The sequence below is a fragment of the Marmota monax genome, unplaced genomic scaffold (genome assembly GCF_021218885.2).
Source record: "Marmota monax isolate L192 unplaced genomic scaffold, Marmota_monax_Labrador192_F-V1.1 WCK01_AAM20220418_F8-fsc00134, whole genome shotgun sequence".
In the NCBI taxonomy this organism is placed as follows: domain Eukaryota; kingdom Metazoa; phylum Chordata; class Mammalia; order Rodentia; family Sciuridae; genus Marmota; species Marmota monax.
The window spans coordinates 657,336-676,927 of record NW_026692281.1 but is presented as its reverse complement, the minus strand read 5'-3'; the positions used below and the strand labels follow the sequence as shown (position 1 = coordinate 676,927).

The window sequence follows — 19,592 nt, the reverse complement described above, 5'->3', positions numbered from 1 at the left end:
TTTCTTTCTGTCCCAAAGAGCCATCAGAAGGATTAACAAATAACAATCCTAATTTTGAATCTCAGAGAAAATTATTGGATCTTATCATTCTAAAGCCTTTGAAAGATGAATTCTTAATTTTCCCTGAATTTTCTTCCTTTTTTTATATTTACTATTCTCATTCTACCTTCCTTGGAATTTCAGTTATTAGGTATCTATGAATGATATGGGTGCCCAAGGATCAGAAAGGTCAAGTGGCAGCAGGAGCCAGGCTTCTGTAACCCAGTGGATACCCCTGTGTTCCCACACACATTTCTCTTGTGTATAGAGATAGCCTTCTATGGTTGGCTGTCCTGGAAGTTTGCATGTCTGGGGAGCTTCTTTCATCCTTTTCTTAAGTTCTTCCATCTCTTCCCGGGTACTGGAGAAATGATTTCTTGTCTGTCGAGACATCAGTATCATGATCATTATCATCATCATCATCACCATCATCATGAATAAGTATTTATTGGTCAGAGTTCCAGTACAGAGTTTTCAGTTTATAGCATATGCTACAACTAACAAAAAACAAATGCTTCATAGCACAGCAACTAGAAAACAATTTTATGGAGTTTAATGGTACTGACGACCAGTAGAGAAACAAAAAGGTATAGACAGCAATATACTCATAAAATCACAACTGGGAGGCTGGGGTTGTAGTTCAGTGGTAGAGCGCTTGCCCAGCATGTGTGAGCCACTGGGTTCAATCCTTAGCACCAAGTAAAAATAAATAAATAAAATAAAGGTATTGTGACCATCTCAATAAAAATATTTTTTTTAAAAAATCACAACTGGGAGAATATTTTGCTCAATGTGAGCTATGCAAGACTCCAATAAATAAGGACTCTTAGACCACTAAGCACCACACTGTCCTCTGTACAACAAGTGAGACTGTAGAGAAGGTTCTCAAAGATAATATTATTATGGCAACTTCCACATCTTTCCTTAAATATAATGACTGTCTATTTGACCTGAAATCAAATTCTATCCATGAAGATAAAATATATGCAAGTGTTCTGTTTGAAAATAGGCTAACAGAATTTATATTTTAATACCCACAAATATCAAAGGCTAATAGTGAGAAAGAATCTATTTAAAACTATAGAATTAAAACACAATGACAAGACAATTTGAAAGGTTTGAGTATGAAAACCATTAGAGATAGGTCCTTAGTGCCCAGTCTCACAAGACTATGGGATGATGTCATTTATAAATGTAAGAAGAGTCAAGTGATTAACTTGGTTGTAGATACATTTTGTAAATCAGTAGATGATAGAGGTTCTCACATGCTAGAGAAGAGTACCCAGAAAGGAGGAAAGTATACAGGAAGCAAAAATAGCATCCTCCTAAACAACCCAGTGAGACTTATTTCCACTATACTGTATTGGTATTTTTATCTGAAAATATATCTGTAAGTTTCATGCAATACAACACCCAGTCAAATATCACCTGACCTCAGTGTTGCCTTCTCTGACTCTACCAGAAAGTGTATTGTTCCATTCTTTGTGCTTCTTTAAAACTTTTGCTCTTGATTCTAGCACTTATCATAATGGATTATGATTCATCTGTGCTTCTGTCACTCCTCCATAAAGACTTACATGCCTCATTATGGTGTTTGCAGTGCATTTCACAATGTCTAGCACAGAGTATGCGCTCACTGTAAATCCATAAATGTTCATTAATTGTGGGTTAAATAAGTGAGTAAAAGAATATGTGGCAATATAAGTGCCCCAAAACATGGAAAACCTATATCTATGTCCACTATAAGAACCAGCATAATAATAAAGGTAGAAAAAAACCTTTGAAATTTGTTTCTTTAACTCTAGAAATAAGTACTGACAAAAAGAGAGGATAAAAATGGGTGACGGTGGTAATAAAACCCAGAGTGACTATTTTGGTAAACCAGGGAAATAACTTACAACCTGTACTTAAATAAGCCTATAGCTGGATTCTGTTATGAGGAGATGCAGCAAATTAGCAACATTTAATAAATTAGCAACACCTAAATGGAGATGTTGGTGGATGGAAGGGTGGGTTTGAATAGCACTCAGCCGAAAAGACAGGGAAGAGCTGAAACTGGAAGAGCAAGAAGAATACAGTACACTAAAATATTTCTGATCCACACCAGCATGTCATGACAAATTGGTTGGTATGCAATAAACTAGAATTCCAAGTTCAAGGTCACTGGGACTAAAATTCAATTGGAGAGACAGGTGAAGAAACCTGCATGAAACTCACATTCTGCAAACTGAGCTGCAGCTGCTGTTTGTATGGAAGGAAATCCTGTGTGAGCTCCACAGTCAAGCTGTTGGAAATGAAGAGGCTGTGAAGAAAGGCCAAGACCTAAGGAAAACATGCAAAAACAACTTTATCAGCAGTTCCTTCTAATTAATCAAATACAGGAACCACGAACCCAGAGAACAAAACTTCATAGTATTTACCTAGTATAGTTTAAAAAGCAGTCATGCAAACACAACCAGTTGTATAAAGAACTATTCTCATATTAGGTTGAACATTTACCCTGTACTTAGTTTCAGAAAGTAAGTAACAAATGTATTCATCCAGATCCAGATCCTGTTCAAATTGCAAACAAAGCCATTCATAACTTGGAAAGCTTGAGAATGGACTGTTTTCTCTATACACAGTGAGAATCTCTAACCCAAAAATCTGAAGTCCAAAATGCTCCAAAATCTGAAACATTCTGAGCATTGTCATAATGCCACAGATAGAAAATTCCACACCTGGCCTCATGTGGTGAGCGTCAGTCAAAATGCAGACACACATTAAACATATTGCATAAAATTACTTTCAGATAATGGATTCTAAAAATCTATAGCCTCAATATTGGCATATGACAGGGGTTCAACAAGTATTTGTTCAATGAATGAATAAGTAAAAGATAAATGAACAATACCTTAAAGAATGTCATCATGCCAAAATATCAAAATAGTCTGAATTGATTATCAAATTAGAAATGTTTTAGGGAGTTGCAAATGTTCAAGAATATATTTTTGAAATATTCAAAATGGTCAAACTCATCAAAATCAAATACACATAAAGAAAATATAATTTTCATCTTGTTTGACGATTATTTTAATTATATCCCTTAAATAAGTGTTTAATGCTGGAAAAGTATAATAGGTAGTAGTAAAAATTGCTCCACTTTGTTTAGAAAACAAATAGGTGCACACATATAAACATGCGTAAACACAAGCCTACGTATAAAAAATATAAGATGTACACATCCTCATATATTTATGACATGTGCATGTATAGGTATGTGTACTCATATATATACTCTTTAACATTTCTCTCCTAAGTTTTTCTGTCTCCAGAAATGACATCAGTCAGCATCCATCAGTCATTTAAACCAGAAATTAAAGAGTCTTCCCTGGTTTTCTTTCACTTATATTTCAATCCAATTCATCAGAAATTTTTTTCTGGTATTGCCTCCAAAATATATCAGTAATCCAACCATTCTTTAATGTTTCCACTGTCACCACCCTAACACAAGACAATATCTCCTCCTGTCTACACCATTGCAGTAGCCACATAACTGTGGTTTCCTCACATCTACTCTTGGGCCCTTTCAAGCCATTCTCCAGACAACAAAATCAGGCCACATCAGGGGCGGCTTAACATGCTTCAGTGGTCTGCCACACCACTTACACTAAAATCTAAATCTCTTAACCATGCCTACAGGACTGATGCCTTTGTATCGGACATTATCTCCTACCACTTTTCTTTTCTTTCATAAGTATCTAAAGACACAAATCTTTTTTTTTTAATTCTTTCAGCACACCATTCTTCCCCAACTTTAGGATTGCTCACATGTCATTATGTATGTTTGAATGTTCTTTTTCCACTATTACCATGGCTGCATCTTTTCTTCCTTTAGGCATGATGTTAAATGGCATTTTCAGAGATTCTTCATGACTACTTCATCTAAACTAGATGCCAATTTTTGTTATTTATTTTAGACCTTTTTGATTACTATCATAGCCCTAATCACAACTAGTAATTATTTTAACTATGCACATCCTTCTTTCCTTTCTGCCTACCCAATGTAATCTTCATAAAGAAAACAACTGAGTCTTTTTGTTTAGTATAGTATAGTATAATATACTATAGTATAGTATAACTAGTGTTCAGCACAGAGCCTGGAATATAACAGAAACTTAATAAAGATTTGTTGAGGGCTGGGGTTGTGGCTCAGTGGTAGAGCACTTGCCTAGCAAGTGTGAAGCACTGGGTTTGATCCTCAGCACCACATAAAAATAAATAAATAAAATAAAAATATTGTGTCCATCTATAACTAAATTTTTTTTTAAATTTTTGAGTAAATACATAAATACTTGTTTGCAAAATACATATAGAGATATATACAATTTCAAGTTCCAATACACATGTATATAGATACATACACATATGTGCAATATATATACAAGTGCACACATGTACACACAGCCACACCTACAAGCACACATAGAGGAAGAGACATGAGGAAAAACACAGATAATTCAGAAAAGAAATTGTTACAATATTAACAGTGATGACATAAGGGATTTATTGCATTTCTTTGGTTTATCCTATGCATTTTTTCTACCTTTTTTATGATAAGTACATTATTTTGTAATAAAAATAGTCATCAAAATCCAACATCTTTGTCATATCAAAGATCACTGCCTTTTGTAATAAATTTAGGAGACAGAAATGCAAAAATTATATACCATAGACATGAAAATAGTAAAATGGGACGTTATAAAGTACAAGGGACATGAATTCTTAGCATAGGCCCTGGTATATGGTAGAGACTTTCAGAACCTTTTTGAAAGCATGAAGGAAAGGAAAGGAGAGGAAGAAAATAAGAAGTATGGCAGAGGAATTGGAGGAGGGAGGGAAGGAAATAGAGAAGGAGAACAAAAAAAATGGAAAAAATAAAATACTCTTAAGAGAAAATCAGGGAGGGAAGAAGAGAAAAAATTAGAATGTTAGTGAGAGAGCAGGAAAAACATAAGCCAGTGTGACTATATTTTGACATTCATTATCAAGCACTGATATCATTATCGCCTAGGATGTGCAAGGCCCTGGGTTCAATCCCAGCACTGCAAAACAACAAACTATCCAATTTTATGATCAAAGTTCCATGCAATTACCTGGTATTTTGGAAATAGTTTTAGAATATTCATCAGCAGACAGAACTTACTGGCTCCACAATATTGAACTTCTTGGATTCCTGAACTTCCTGGATTTGATAAACGTAGTCGAGGGAGGACTCAAAGAAATTGTGCCTCTCTTTGTCCACCTGGAGATCTGCCTGTAGAAGAAGGGCAATACATGTTACAAGTAGGCATTATCATTCCTACAAGTCAGTCCATTTAGACTTGACAGAATTCTAGAGCTAGGAAAGAATTTAACCACTAATTACTATCTTATTCCTTTATTTTACAAAGAAGGAATATGAAGTCAAGGAATAAAAACAACTAACCCAAGACTTTCAGTTTCTAGTCCAACATGTAAGAAGCTTAGAAGTCTTCACACCCATCCTCACAACAAGAAAAAAGCTGAACAAGTGGAAAATCAACTCTTCTTAGAGTCAAAAGAGAACTGAAGTCAGAGAAAAACTCCTCCCTCAAAAACTGGATAGAGGTGAACACAGAGAATCGGTGTATGCCAGAGCAGAAGATCAAAAGCTATAGCCAACTGTTAAGGGATTACAACTAAACAAAATATGCCAAGCCTCAGGCTTATTTAAGAAGAGATCTCTAAAGAAATCCAAAGATAAAACAAGGATGCCAGAGTAAACTTTAGCCTCTGACACTGAGAGAGACTGCAAATTAAGCACAACCCAATGTCAAGCCAGATAACCGCAGAGCCTCACACTAAAAATCAATGTACCTCAGTTCCTTTTACCCAAACATCATCTTTGGCTTGTCAATAAGAAATGTTGAAATGCTTTTTTAAAATGCACAGTCTGAACAAAAAGAACAATCATCAGAAACACAGGCAAGGAAGAGATTATGGAATTACTAAGATCATGAGAATATCATGATAAGAATTAATAACTACTATTAATATGATAAGGACCCTAAGGAAAAAAGAAGACATAATGCAACAAACAGATGAGTAATATTAGCAGACAGATGAAAAATTGAAGAAAGGATTCAAAGGAAAAGGAGAAAATCTAAAACACTGTAGTGCAAATGAAGAGAGTCTTTATGATCAAAGTTCCATGCAATTACCTTTCAGGGGTCAATTAGTGGATAGGCCAAGGTTGAGGAAAAAAAATCAGGGAACCTGGGAACTAACAGTGTGGCTCAATGGTCTAGTGCTTGTCTACCATGTGTGAAGCCCTGGGTTCCATTCCCAAAACCACAAAAAATAAATTGTCATTGAGCTTGAAGATATATCAACATAAAGCTCAAAAACCAAAAGGCAAAACAATTGAAAAACATGAAAACATGGAGTAGAATATCCAAGAATATGGGACAATTACAAAAGGATATATATGTATATAATTTTTTTCAAAGTACCAGAAGAAGAAGACAAAAAAATAACAGAAGAAATATTTGAAGTAATAATAACATAATTTTCCAAAATGAAAGACAGATACTACCACAGATCCTGAAATCTCAGAGACTACCAATCAGGATAAGTATCTAAAAATCTACACGTAGACATAACATACACAAACTGCAAAAAATGAAAGACAGAAATCTTACACAAAGCTAGAGGAACAATGAAACAACTTACCTACAAAGGAACAAGGATAAAATTGTATCAGATTTCTTTTAAGAAACCATGTAGATTTCTGGTAAATTGATAGAATTGAAGACTATCATGTTAAGTGAAATATACCAATCTCAAAAAACCAAAGGCCAAACATTCTCTCTGATGTGTGGATGACGACTCATAATAGGTGGTAGGGAGGGAGAGGTGGAGGTTCACCAGATTGGATAGGAGGGAATGGGAGGAAGAGTTGGGGGTGGGAATGGGAAAGACAGTAGAATAAATTTGACCTAAATTTCCTATGTTTATATATAAATACACGACCAGCATAACCACAAGAATGGGAAGTTATATTCCATGGATGTATGTCAAAATAGATTCTATTGTCGTGTATAACTAAAAAGAATAAATAAAACAGGGACTATAAAAATAGATGGATAGATAGATAGATAGTAGATAGATAGATAGATAGATAGATAGATAAAATGAAAGCAGGCAAATAAAAGAGTAGAGTAAAAATATTAGGGTTTGTTTGTTTTGATTTGGGGATTGAACCCAGGGGTGCTTGTTTTGAGACTTTCTCAAACAAAAATTGAAGGAATTTGTTGCCAGTACACTTTGTCATATAAGAAATGTTTTAAATTGTTCTCCAGATAGAAGTAAATTATATAAATCATAAATGGGGTCCACATAAAGAAATAAGGGCACTACAGAGGTAGTAAATGAAGATAAAATGAAACTTACGTATTTCTTTTTCTTAATTGATCTAACATATAAAGAATTTGTCTAAAATAAGAACTGCACAAAATATCTGACAACTATAGTTTACTAATTAGTGCAAGAAATAACAGCAATATTGTAAGGTTCTGCAAGGAAAAACTCTGCTGTAAAGTTCCCATACTAACCAGCAGAGTTATTTGAAAGTGGCCATGAATTGATAATGAATATTATAAGCTCTAAGCCACAAAAAATATAAAAAATAAGAAAATATATGACGGTGTGCCAAGAAAGGACAAAAAAATAAAGCCATATAAAATTTTCAATTAAAATAAGATGTGGTAGGAAAAGACTGAAAGTCAAAACTGAAATGAAGGGCAGTAAATGGAAATTAATATTGAACATGGTAGATACTACTCCAACAATATTAAGGATCACTTTACATATCAATGGTCTAAATAAACCAATTGAAAGATAGACATTGCAAAGCATATAAGAGCCAACTACATGTTATCTACAAGACATCACATTAAATATAAAGGTAAAAACAAAGTGAAAGCAAACATATGGAGACAGATATATACTATATACTAGCATTAGTCAAAAGAAAGCTGGAATAGCTACATTAATTTCAGGAAAAGGACAATATAGAACAAAGAAAAATATCCAGGAAAGGGGGATACAACATGATGAAAACAGGTCAATTTTCTAAGAAGGTATCATAATCCTTAATATAAATATGCTTAGTGTTATGGTTTGGATGTGAGGTATCCCCCCAAAGCTCATGTGTGAGACAATACAAGAAGGTTCAGAGGAGAGATGATTAGGTTGTAAGTGTCTTAACCTAATCAGTGAATTAATCTCCTGCAGGGATTAACTGACTGGTAACTGAAGTGGTAGGGTGTGGCTGGAGGAGGTGAGGATTGGGGCTTTGGGGTATCTGGTGAGTAGAGTCTCTCTCTGCTTTCTGATCACTGTGTGAGCTACTTCCCTCTGCTACACTCTTCCACCATGATGATCTGCCAATATTTCATCACCTCGAGCTCCAAGAAATGGGGCTGGCCTTCTATGGACTAAGACCTTTGAAACTAAGCCCGTAAATAAAATTTTCCTCCCATAAAATTGTTCTGGTCAGGTCCTTTAGTCACAGCAGCAAAAGAGCTGACTAAAATACCTAGTGACAGAACATCAAAATACACAAGGTAGGACTAGCATTGTAGCTCAGTGGTAGAGCACTTGCCTAGCATGTGTGAGGCACTCAGTTCAATCCTCAGCACCACATAAAAAATAAATAAAAATAAACTTATTTTAAGAATACATAATGTAAAAAATGATAAAACTGTAAAAAAAAAGACATATGCACTATCAGAGCTGGAGACTTCAGTACTCTTCTGTTGGTAGTTGACACATTCATAAGGCCTGAAATCAATAAGGACTATCAATCAAATGAATATAACAGACATCTATAGAATATTTGATCCAACAACAGTAGAATATATATCATTCTCAATGTCACATGGAACAATCATCAAGATAAACCAAATTCTGATACATAAAATATACTGGAACAAATTTAAAAGAATAGAAATCATACAATGCATGCTCTCAGACCATAATTAAGTTATTCTAGAAATCAATAACCTAAAAATCTGGGCCCCAAAATTTGAAGATTAAACAGTATATTTCTAAATAACACCTTGGTCACAGAGAGTCTTAAAGGAAAATTTAAAATATTTTTAATTAAATTGAAGTACAACTTTGTGGGATGCTGCTAAAAAAAGTGCTTAGAAGAATGTTTATAGCATTAAATGTACAAAGTAGAACAGAAAAAAATTCACTATTAATCTATGATTCCATTTTAAGAAAACAAAAGAAGAATAGTAAATTCTACCCAAAGTAAGAAGAGAATATAAGAGTCTAATCAGGTTAATTAAGAAGGAAAGAAATACAGAAAGAGTGAAGACACAAATAACTAACATCAGAAATGAGGGACCATCACTGCTGATGCCATATACATTAAAAGAGTAATTAAAGTAAATTATGAATAATTCTATGCCCACAAATTTAATAACCTAGATGAAATAAACTAACACCATGAAAGACACAATCTTCCAAAACTCACACAAGATTAAACAGAAAATCTGAAGAGGCTTGTATCTACTAAATTGAGGCAATAATGAAAAGCCTTCTAAAACAGGAAACACTAGGCCCAGCTGGCTTCAATGGTGGATTTTGCTGGACCTTTAATGAAAAAATGATGCCAAGTCTTTATAATCTCTTTCAGAAAAATCTCTTTGGACCTGGTAACATGGGCACCCTCTATATAAAAGGTATTAGAATTCTAGGCTCTCTGAAGAAAAGGTGTTCAGTATAAGCCACATTGTTAAAATAGGCAGTTTATGCAGTGAGCCATTCTTACTATTTAGGGAAACTTTTCAATCAATGTAGAGAACTGTTTACCATTCAAAAGTTTCCTGATATCAGCAAAAGTCTAATCTTATAAAAATGCATTTCTCAGTACAGCAGTTCCAAGCCTTTTATGTAAATTCTTTTCTGCAAAGGTACACTGACACAGAATAGTCAGAAAAGGAAGAAAATAAAAGTAAACACAAGGAAAATGATGGAAGACTCTAGATTTTAAATAGTTTATGGAAGAGAAACAGCCCTTCTCCATTCAATACTAATTTTATCCATTATAGTTGCTCATGACTTACCACCTTCAATCACTTCAGATGTGATAGATACCCAATAAACTGGTTATTAGAGGTTGAGATCCAGACTGCTACAATCTGCATGACCTTGGACAAGATGAATTATAAGAACCTTGTCTTAGTCTATTCCTTCTTGTTATAATAAAGCATTTGATACTAAGGATTTTATAAAGAAAAACATACACTGGAGAAAAGATATCTTCTTCAACAAATGGTGATGAGAAAACTGGAAATCTATACATAGCAAAATGAAATTAAACCCATCTCTCAGCCTGCATAAAACTCAACTCAAGTAAATCAAGGACTTAGGCACTAGAACAGAGACCCTATCCCTACTAGAAGACAAAAATAGGCCCAAATCTACATCATGTCAGCTTAGGGACTAACTTCCTTAATAAGACTCCTAAAGTACAAGAAGTAAAATCAAGAAACAATAGTGGGATAGAATCAAACTAAAAAGTTTCCTCATGGCAAAGGAAACAATCAGGAAAGTGAAGAGAGAAAATCTTTGCCACCTGCACTTCAGATAGAGCATTAAACTTCAGGATTTATAGAGAACTCAAAAAAATTAACAGAAAAAAAGAGAAACAACCCAATTCATAAATGGGCAAAGGTACTGAGCAGGCACTTCAAGAAGAAGAAATATGATTGGTCATGAAATATATGGAAAAATGTTCAGCATCTCGAGAAATGTAAGTTAAAACTACACTGAGATTTCATCTCACTCCAGTCAGAATGGGAATTATCAAGAATACATGAATAGTCTTACAATGTCAACTGTAAACTACAAAATGGCAGGAACCTTGCTTATTGTCTCTGTAGTCCTGTTACACCCAGCACAGTCATTGGCATATGATAGGTACCCACTGAATGATGGCTTATTTGAACAGCAGCCACTGCAAGTCCCATATAAGCAGTAGTCCCAGTGCAGCATTCCCCTTCCCCTCCCACCCAAAAAGATAATGAAAGATCTCAGGGAAAAATATAGAAGATCTCTTCCTGATCATCAAAACACAGCACTAATTTAGTTCTTTCCTCTTGTGGAATTTAGAAACAGAGACTGAGAAACGTGAAATTGGAAGAGACTCTAGGTGTCAGAGTTCCACTCCTCTTACACATAGCACGACTGAAGCCAAGAATGAAGTACCTTATCCAAGGTCAAACAGGGAGTTGCTGGAAGAGCTGGCTCAAGAAATCAGAGGGCCTGAGTTCCCAGGCCAGGTTTTTAACTAAAAGAGCTCCTAATTCACATGGTTCCCTGCTGAGACAGAGTTTGGGGAAATCCTTGCAACAGAAAGTTGTCACTGTTTCTAAGGCATAGCTAGTAATAGAAGTTAGGAGCAAGGTTTCTGAAACATACCTCTTGTAATTGAGATTCTTTCTTTTTAGATGACAGATGTAAGTGCCGGTCCAGTAAAGAATAAAACCTTTCACCATCCTTTTCAAATTTCTTTTTCCGCTCCTACACATGGGAGAGAAGGTACAGATTAAATGTCATTTTAGTTCTGTGGACTTAGAAATGTGAATGAAGAAGAGAGTATCGGGTTTCATGTGGTCAATTCCTCTAGCTCCTGGGAAGGAAGAAAAATGACAGCAGAGAATTTGCTTTTGCAACAGGCTCAGCAGTTTGGACTTCCTCAAATATAACCCCAAACCATTCTATATCCAGAAAGGTCAGGTCATATTGACATAGCTGAAGGCTCTGGGAGATGCAGCTGAGAAAATGGCATTTAAAAGGGGCCACTGTGATAGTTACCTTTTCTTCCCTCTATTGTTTTATGCATGCATTAATCACTCACTCATTTTTTAAAAGGAAGAAGGAACACAAGAGTGAACTAAATATATCTTGGAAAGGTTCATCTACAATGCATTCAGATAGCCTCATAATATGACAAACATTTTTAAGACAATAGGAACCAGGACTGTCTCTTTGAATGAATTCTTCAGTATTATTCAGCATTTCACTGTTATATATTAAAAGCTGATGTTAACAATGGGATGAGGGGGAACCCTGGAAGATTTAGCTGCAAAGCAATATTCCAAAGCTTTACAAGTGATGGAGGACTTGGCCTTCATTCTCCTTGGAAATGATATTTAATTAAGTTCTCTGCTGCTCAGCACAAGTCGAAGTCACACAGTCTCCAAATAACACTAAAAATGACCATTTGTCACAGACTACTGCTGACATTGCAATTTTTCTCAGCACCAGGTTAAGAAATCCACATAAAGGGCTTATGTTGCTTCATTCATAGGAAATCCAAACTCCCTGAGCACCTCCCTACAATGTTCCAAATACTAGTAAAGATTCAGAGATGAGAAGGGAAAAAAAACCTCACCTATGGTTTATTGTGCAGGAAGCTAGGTAAGAGCAGAGTGATCAGTGACCTGTGATCAGATTCCTACAAGGAATATGCTTTGACTACATTATTTTTAATGGAAAGAAAAAAGTAGGGAGAAAGACAAAATTAACTGAGGACTCCATCAGGCTGGGCACTGTAATGGATATTTGAAATCTATTATCACTTTTAGTCTTAATAACACTAAAAAGTAGATATGGTAAAGAAATGAAGGTTCAAATGAGGTGACATAACTTATTCAAAGTCACATAACATACAGATCCATCTGACTCCTTCCAATAGTGAAATACAGCCCAAAATATCATGGGGGAAATAAAACTCAGGGGGCTAATAAATCAATGATCAGGAAGTTCTGTGAACAAAGTGGAGGCAGGTCTATTGTCCTGGCCCTAAGACATCAAAACACAGAAGGTAGAGATATTCACGCAAAACTGTTCCTCCAGCTGCTAAAACAATTTAAAGTAATGATTATTTGAGGAAAGCATGGGAGCCAGCACATTCTCCAGGAATAGATAAAATTTCATGGGCCAATTTCTCTTATACTTTCATTTTTAAATAAAAACCATGAGACATAACTCACATCATAAAATTCATGTCCTTGAAGTATACAATTCAGTATTTTTTCAGTGTATTCACAAAGGTATATAACTATCACTGCTATCCAACTCTCAAATATTTCAATTACCTCAAAAGAAACCGCATACACATTAGCAGTCACTCCCCATTATTTTACCAAGCCCACCTTCAAAAAGCCACAATCTAAAATCCATGGATTTTTGTATTCTAGACTTTTCATGTAACTGGAATCATTCATTATGGCCTTACATGACTGGCTTCTTTTGCTTAACGTGTTTTCAAGATTCATCCAACTTGTAGCACATTATCAGTATATCATCCTTTTTTATGATGGAAAAACATTTGAGTATATGGATGCACTATATATGTTATCAATTCATCAGCTGATGCACACTTTTTATTATCTTTTGGTTATATGATACTGATATGGATATTCATGTACAGAATTTTCTGTGTTCATGTTTTCAGTTTCCTGGAGCATATATCTAGGAATGAGGAATTGACTTTCTGTTTTGTTTGATTTTTTGGTGCCATGGATTGAACCTAAACATCGAGCCACAGCCCAAGCCCTTTTCAATTCATTTATTTATTTTGAGACAGGGTACGGCTAACTTACTGAGGCAATCTTTTAATTTGGGATATTCCTGCCTCAGCCTCCCAAATTACTGGGATTATAGGGATGCACAAACACATCCCATGGAATTGACCTTTTGAGGAATTGACAAACTGCCTTTCCAGAATTGGAGTACATTCACACAGGAATATGTATAGAGTTCCAATACCTTTACATCCTCACCAAAATGTAACTAACGAAGTGGAAGTGAAGTGGTATCTCACTGAAGATTGATTTACATTTTCCTACTTTTTTGTAACATGGCTTTTCATGTATTAATGAACCCTTTGTATATATTCTTCCAAGGATGTTTATTGAACTACTTTGGCCATTTTAAAATTAGATTTATCATTTTATTATTGAGTTATAAGAATTCATTTTACATATTCTCAATATTATATTTGCAAGTATTTTCTCCCACTCTTTCAGTTATCTTGGCATTTTCTTGATAGTATCCTTTGGAGAATTAAAGTTTTTAATTTTATGAAGCCTATTTTTTCTATGGTTGCTCATTCTTTTGGTGATATAGCTAACAAACTGCTGCATATTATTTCTCCTCAGAGTTTCACATTTTACAGTTTAATCTTATATATTCATGTTGAGTTAACTTTTGACCATGGTGTAATATAAGGCTCTAACTTCTTTCTATGGCTTGTCATGGGTCTATTCACATTTTATATTTCTTCATGAGTGCACTTACATTTAACTCTACTAAATTCAACAAAAAGTGACCTAAGCCTACTACTTCTGGGATATCCCAACACTGGTTAAAACCAAGGACATTTGCCAGGCCTGTAATCCCAGCAGCTCAGGAGGCTGAGGCAGGAGGATGACAAGTTCAAAGCCAGCCTCAGCACAACCGAGGCACTAAGCAACTCAGTGAGACCCTGTCTCTAAATAAAATACAAAAAAGAGCTGGGGATGCGGCTCAGTGGTTAAGCGTCTCTGAGTTCAAACAGTTTCTCACTAAGTTTCTGAGGCTGGCTTTGAACTAGCAATCCTCCTGCCTCAGCCTCCCTAGCTGTGGGGTCACAGTTCTGCCCACTGTGCCCAGTCCACTTTCACGTCATTAAGCCAATTCTTTTAGTATTTACTTCCACATCTCTAACATCTCAGAATAAAATTCCTAGTTGTAATTTCTTAAATGTTAATTTGTATGCATTATTTATTAACTTCCCATTACAGAAAATATGGATTCTCCTGTCTCCCCTATTCCTGTACCATTACAATCTCCACCACCATCATCACTTCACACCACTTCCCCCCTACACACACACACTTCCCTTTCCCTCATACTCTTTATGTACTCTTCTTGTAATTTTGATATCTATTCAATATTTACATAATTGTGACTATATAAACATTATTTATAGATGATCCATAAAGTAGAATATGATTTATATTACTTCCTATGCAATGTTTTTATTCGTTAAATTCAATAATTGCCTTTGTTTAGCTTTGATTAATTGTTGATTAGTTTTCAACATGCTCAGTACTCACTGATTTAATCTCTACCTCTCTTCCAGTTCTCTGAGTCTCAATATGTTCATTAATATCACTTGGTTTAAAAATAGTATTACCTAGAAACTTCTGATGTACTATTCTGGACCTGTAGTCTAAGTACCCAATTATCATTTGGGGAGGGTTCGCCTTTCACCTTGAGCCTAGGATTCCCCTTGCCTCGCTTCTATGTTGCGACTTTTCCATTTTTCTGCCATATTCCATGTTCATTTCTCCTATTTACTTTTGTGTTACCATAAAATCCATTTATATATAGATATCTGAAAAAGGGCATATATGTGACTTTCATTTTTAATTGATAGTTTGGCTAGATATAGAATTCTAAGTTTATAGGATTCTGTATCATTTCAGAGATATATAGATTTCCTGATAAGTCCTCAAGTTAAAAAAGAAAAAAGTCTATCTCCATCCCTCCTAGTGGGTACTTGATGAAACCTTTCAGTTCTTGTAACTCTAGGCCTTAGTAGAAATTAAATGCTTTTCTATTGGTTCTTTTTAGTTATATATAGCATTACGATTCATTTTGACAAAATTATGAAAGCATGAAATATAATTTGTTCTAGGGGCCAGGGTTGTGGCTCAGCGATAGAGTGCTTGGCAAGCAGGCATGAGGCACTGGGTTCGATCCCCAGCACCACATAAAAATAAAAACAAATAAAATAAAGGTATTGTGTCCATCTACAACTAAAAAAAGTATAAAAATAAATATAATTTGTTGTAATTCATTCCACAGTACTTCCCCTTTCCCTTCTTTTCTCCCTTCCCCTGTTCCCTTATCTCTACTCTACTGATCTTTCTGCTGTATACTTATAGGTTTTTTAAATTAGCCTCTTGTGTATGCATCACAGTAAATTCCAACACCTGAGAATCAATGAAGATTGTGTATATTACTATGAAATGCTTTTTAGTCTGGGTTAGAGGATGTACTAATCATGCTTCCAACTTAGTTTCCTTGTATTTAGTCTATTCTCCATTGTTGAATAGTCTAAACCATTACAGCCCTAAACTGTTGGGTTCACCTCAGCAATAAATATTCTATGTGCTTCAAACAAACATGAGAAGTCAGATATTGTGGCAAATATTTCTTCCTTCTCAAAAATTAGTTGCATCATCTAAAACTTACTATGTACTGCCAAAACATGTACTAGAAATAAAGTCACCAGCTTCATGATAGATCAGAGATTCATATGGCAAAACAGTCAAAGGCTGTCCTTTAACAAAAAGCCTGCAAAGGAGATGAGCAGATTCTCTTGTGTCTGGCAAATATCACCTATTATTTAAACTTTCTCTTGAAATTTGAATATTATACAAAAATCAGTGAGTATTTTTATGAATTGTTAACACTCCATATCCCTCACAACAAAAATAATAAAAATGACTAAATGATTCCAGCAGGAATTCTTAAATCTCACAAGGCAGGAAGGGTCAAGGAAAAAAAAAAGAGGTAGAATATATACTGCAGCACTTTCTTCCCAACTAGGAAGCACAATCTCTACAGACTGAAATGAAAAAAGGGGGCATTTCCATTTCTGGAAGTATGGTTGATAAGATACACTTACTTTGAACTAAAAATCTAATATTCTGTATAAAGAATTGTTTAACTTTTAAAACTCAATTGCAAGACCTGGCTGGGCACAATGGTGCACACCAGTAATTCCAGAAACTTGGGAGGCTGAGGCAAGAGGATCACAAGTTAAAGACCAGCCTCAGCAAGTCAGTGAGACCCTCAGAAATTTAGGGAGATCCCTTTCCCCTACTCCCCCCCCAAAAAAAAGCCTGGGGATGCAGCTCAGTGGTTAAAAGTGCCCCAGGATTTGTTTTCCAGTACAAAAAAAAAACTGAAGCAAGACCTGTACAGAGTCCACAAAACAAAGTAAAACAAGAAGCCATGGAAAGGCATTATTCCTGTGAGTTTTGAAGAACTCTTGGGACCTTGAATTTCCACTTCCATCATCATAGGCAACACAAAGCACCCTTGAGTTTACCTTTCACTTCTGGCCTTTAATCCATCGGGAGCCCATATCTATTTTTGGTGTTAGGTAGAAATCCAGTTTTATATTTCCCTATTTAGTGATTTAGTTTTCCCAAATTTTCCAGTCCCCAACAATTTGAAGTAGTATTTTAGTCTTATATTAAATGACTGTATGGTTGTGTCTATGAGCTCTCTATTTTGTACCACTAGTCTTCTATTTGAGGGCCATACCAAACTGTTTTTTTTTATTGGTTGTTCAAAACATTAGAAAGCTCTTGACATATCATATTTCATACATTTGATTCAAGTGGGTTATGAACTCCCATTTTTACCCCGTATACAGATTGCAGAATCACATCGGTTACACATCCACGTTTTTACATACTGCCATACTAGTGTCTGTTATATTCTGCTGTCTTTCATATCCTCTACTATCCCCCCTCCCCTCCTCTCCCCTCCCATCTTCTCTCTCTACCCCATCTACTGTAATTCATTTCTCCCCCTTGTATTTTTTTTCCCTTTCCCCTCACTTCCTCTTATATGTAATTTTGTATAACCCTGAGGGTCTCCTTCCATTTCCATGCAATTTCCCTTCTCTCTCCCTTTCCCTCCCACCTCTCGTCCCTGTTTAACGTTAATCTTTTCCTCATGCTCTTCCTCCCTGCTCTGTTCTTAGTCGCCCCCCTTATATCAAAGAAGACATTTGGCATTTGTTTTTTAGGGATTGACTAGCTTCACTTAGCATAATCTGCTCTAATGCCATCCATTTCCCTGCAAATGCCATGATTTTGTCATTTTTAGTGCTGAGTAATACTCCATTGTGTATAAATGCCACATTTTTTTTTTATCCATTCATCTATCGAAGGGCATCTAGGTTGGTTCCATAGTCTAGCTATTGTGAATTGTGCTGCTATGAACATAGATGTAGCTGTATCCCTATAGTACGCTCTTTTAAGGTCTTTGGGGAATAGTCCGAGAAGGGGAATAGCTGGTTCAAATCGTGGTTCCATTCCCACCAAACTGTTTTCTACTCCATTGACTTTGTAGGATGTTGTAGGGCCTGTTAAGAAAAATCTCCTTGTTTTTGTTTTCTTTTTTGAGGTTGGCTTAGCTATTTGTGAACTTTAATATAGACAAATAAATATTAGGACAAAATCTGACTAAATTATAATTTTAGATTTATTGAGGAAAATTAACATCTATCCAATATTAATGCAAAATATGTGAGAGCATGAAATGTCTTATGTCTATTCAGATTTTATTTTGATTTTGATCCATTTCCTTTGCTAGACTTTTTTTATTCATTGTGGTCTTAAGTATTCCTGTTATAAATAAGTGCTATATACTTTAGAGTTCTTATTGCTAATGTGAATGATATTATCACTCATCACAATTACTGGCTAATTATTTCAAGTGCTAAAATAATATTGAGTTTTATATAGGACTTCTAATTTCTATCCTGCCTAAATTTCATATTAGGCCTGATAAATTTATTGATGATTCTGATTTTTTCTAAATTGTTATATCATCTGAAAATAATGCCAAGTTTATAAATTACCATACCACCTTCATACCTCTTCATTCGCATAGCACCAACCAGGTCCTCCAGAATTGGGTTAAATGGTACCAGAGGAATGCACATCCTTTTCAGTTCCTCATCCTAAGAGGAATTTCTCTGTTAGGTATGTCTGATGTAGGCTTCTGTCATATAACAATTATTGAGTGAAGAAATTTCCCTTCAAATCTAGGTTTACTAAGATAAACACATGATGTTTCTTCTTTACACTAAGAAAGAAGGGAGTTACACTGACTGATTTCCAAATCTGATTTTTGGGAGGAGGAGCAATTCCAGGGATAAATTTTCATTATTCATGATATATTTTTAACACTGTTAGATTCAATGAGTTGATAGTTTATTTAAGACTTTGCAACTGTACTCATAAGTACAATGAGCCTTTTGTTTATCTTCTCATATTGTCCTTATCTCATAATTCAGGCTGCTTTTAGGATAAAATTTTCTTCAGTTTTTCTTTGTTACTATTAATAATGCTGTAACAGAAATCATGAAAATATAGAAAGTTGATAAAATAGATATAGCAGCAATTGTAATAGAACTTTTTAACGTGTGTTTCAGAAACTGCTATTAATGCTACAGGGAAAATGAGTGGCAAAATCTTAAGAATACAATAAGCTTAAGCATATACAGGACCATTACAAAATGTCCTAGATAATTTTTATACTTTCCTATTTTCCAGAAAATTTGTATACTCGTAATAATTGTTTCCTCAAAAATTTGATAGAACTCTGGGCTGGGGATGTGGCTCAAGCGGTAGCACGCTCGCCTGGCATGCGTGTGGCCTGGGTTCGATCCTCAGCAC

At 35.1% G+C, this 19,592-nt stretch overlaps 1 protein-coding gene across 2 annotated transcripts in view; it reads right to left on the bottom strand.

Annotated features, from left to right (window-relative positions):
- Nucleotides 1-19,592, bottom strand: part of Ophn1 (oligophrenin 1) — a 374,656-nt gene that overhangs the window by 190,868 nt on the left and 164,196 nt on the right. For both annotated transcript variants that reach the window (XM_046440297.2, XM_046440286.2), the window contains exons 6-9: nucleotides 11,536-11,637; nucleotides 5,225-5,335; nucleotides 2,257-2,361; nucleotides 291-420 (exon numbers count right to left, since the gene is read on the bottom strand). In XM_046440297.2, coding sequence (XP_046296253.1) covers nucleotides 291-420; nucleotides 2,257-2,361; nucleotides 5,225-5,335; nucleotides 11,536-11,637 — 448 coding nt within the window. The remainder of the gene's footprint in view (nucleotides 1-290; nucleotides 421-2,256; nucleotides 2,362-5,224; nucleotides 5,336-11,535; nucleotides 11,638-19,592) is intronic.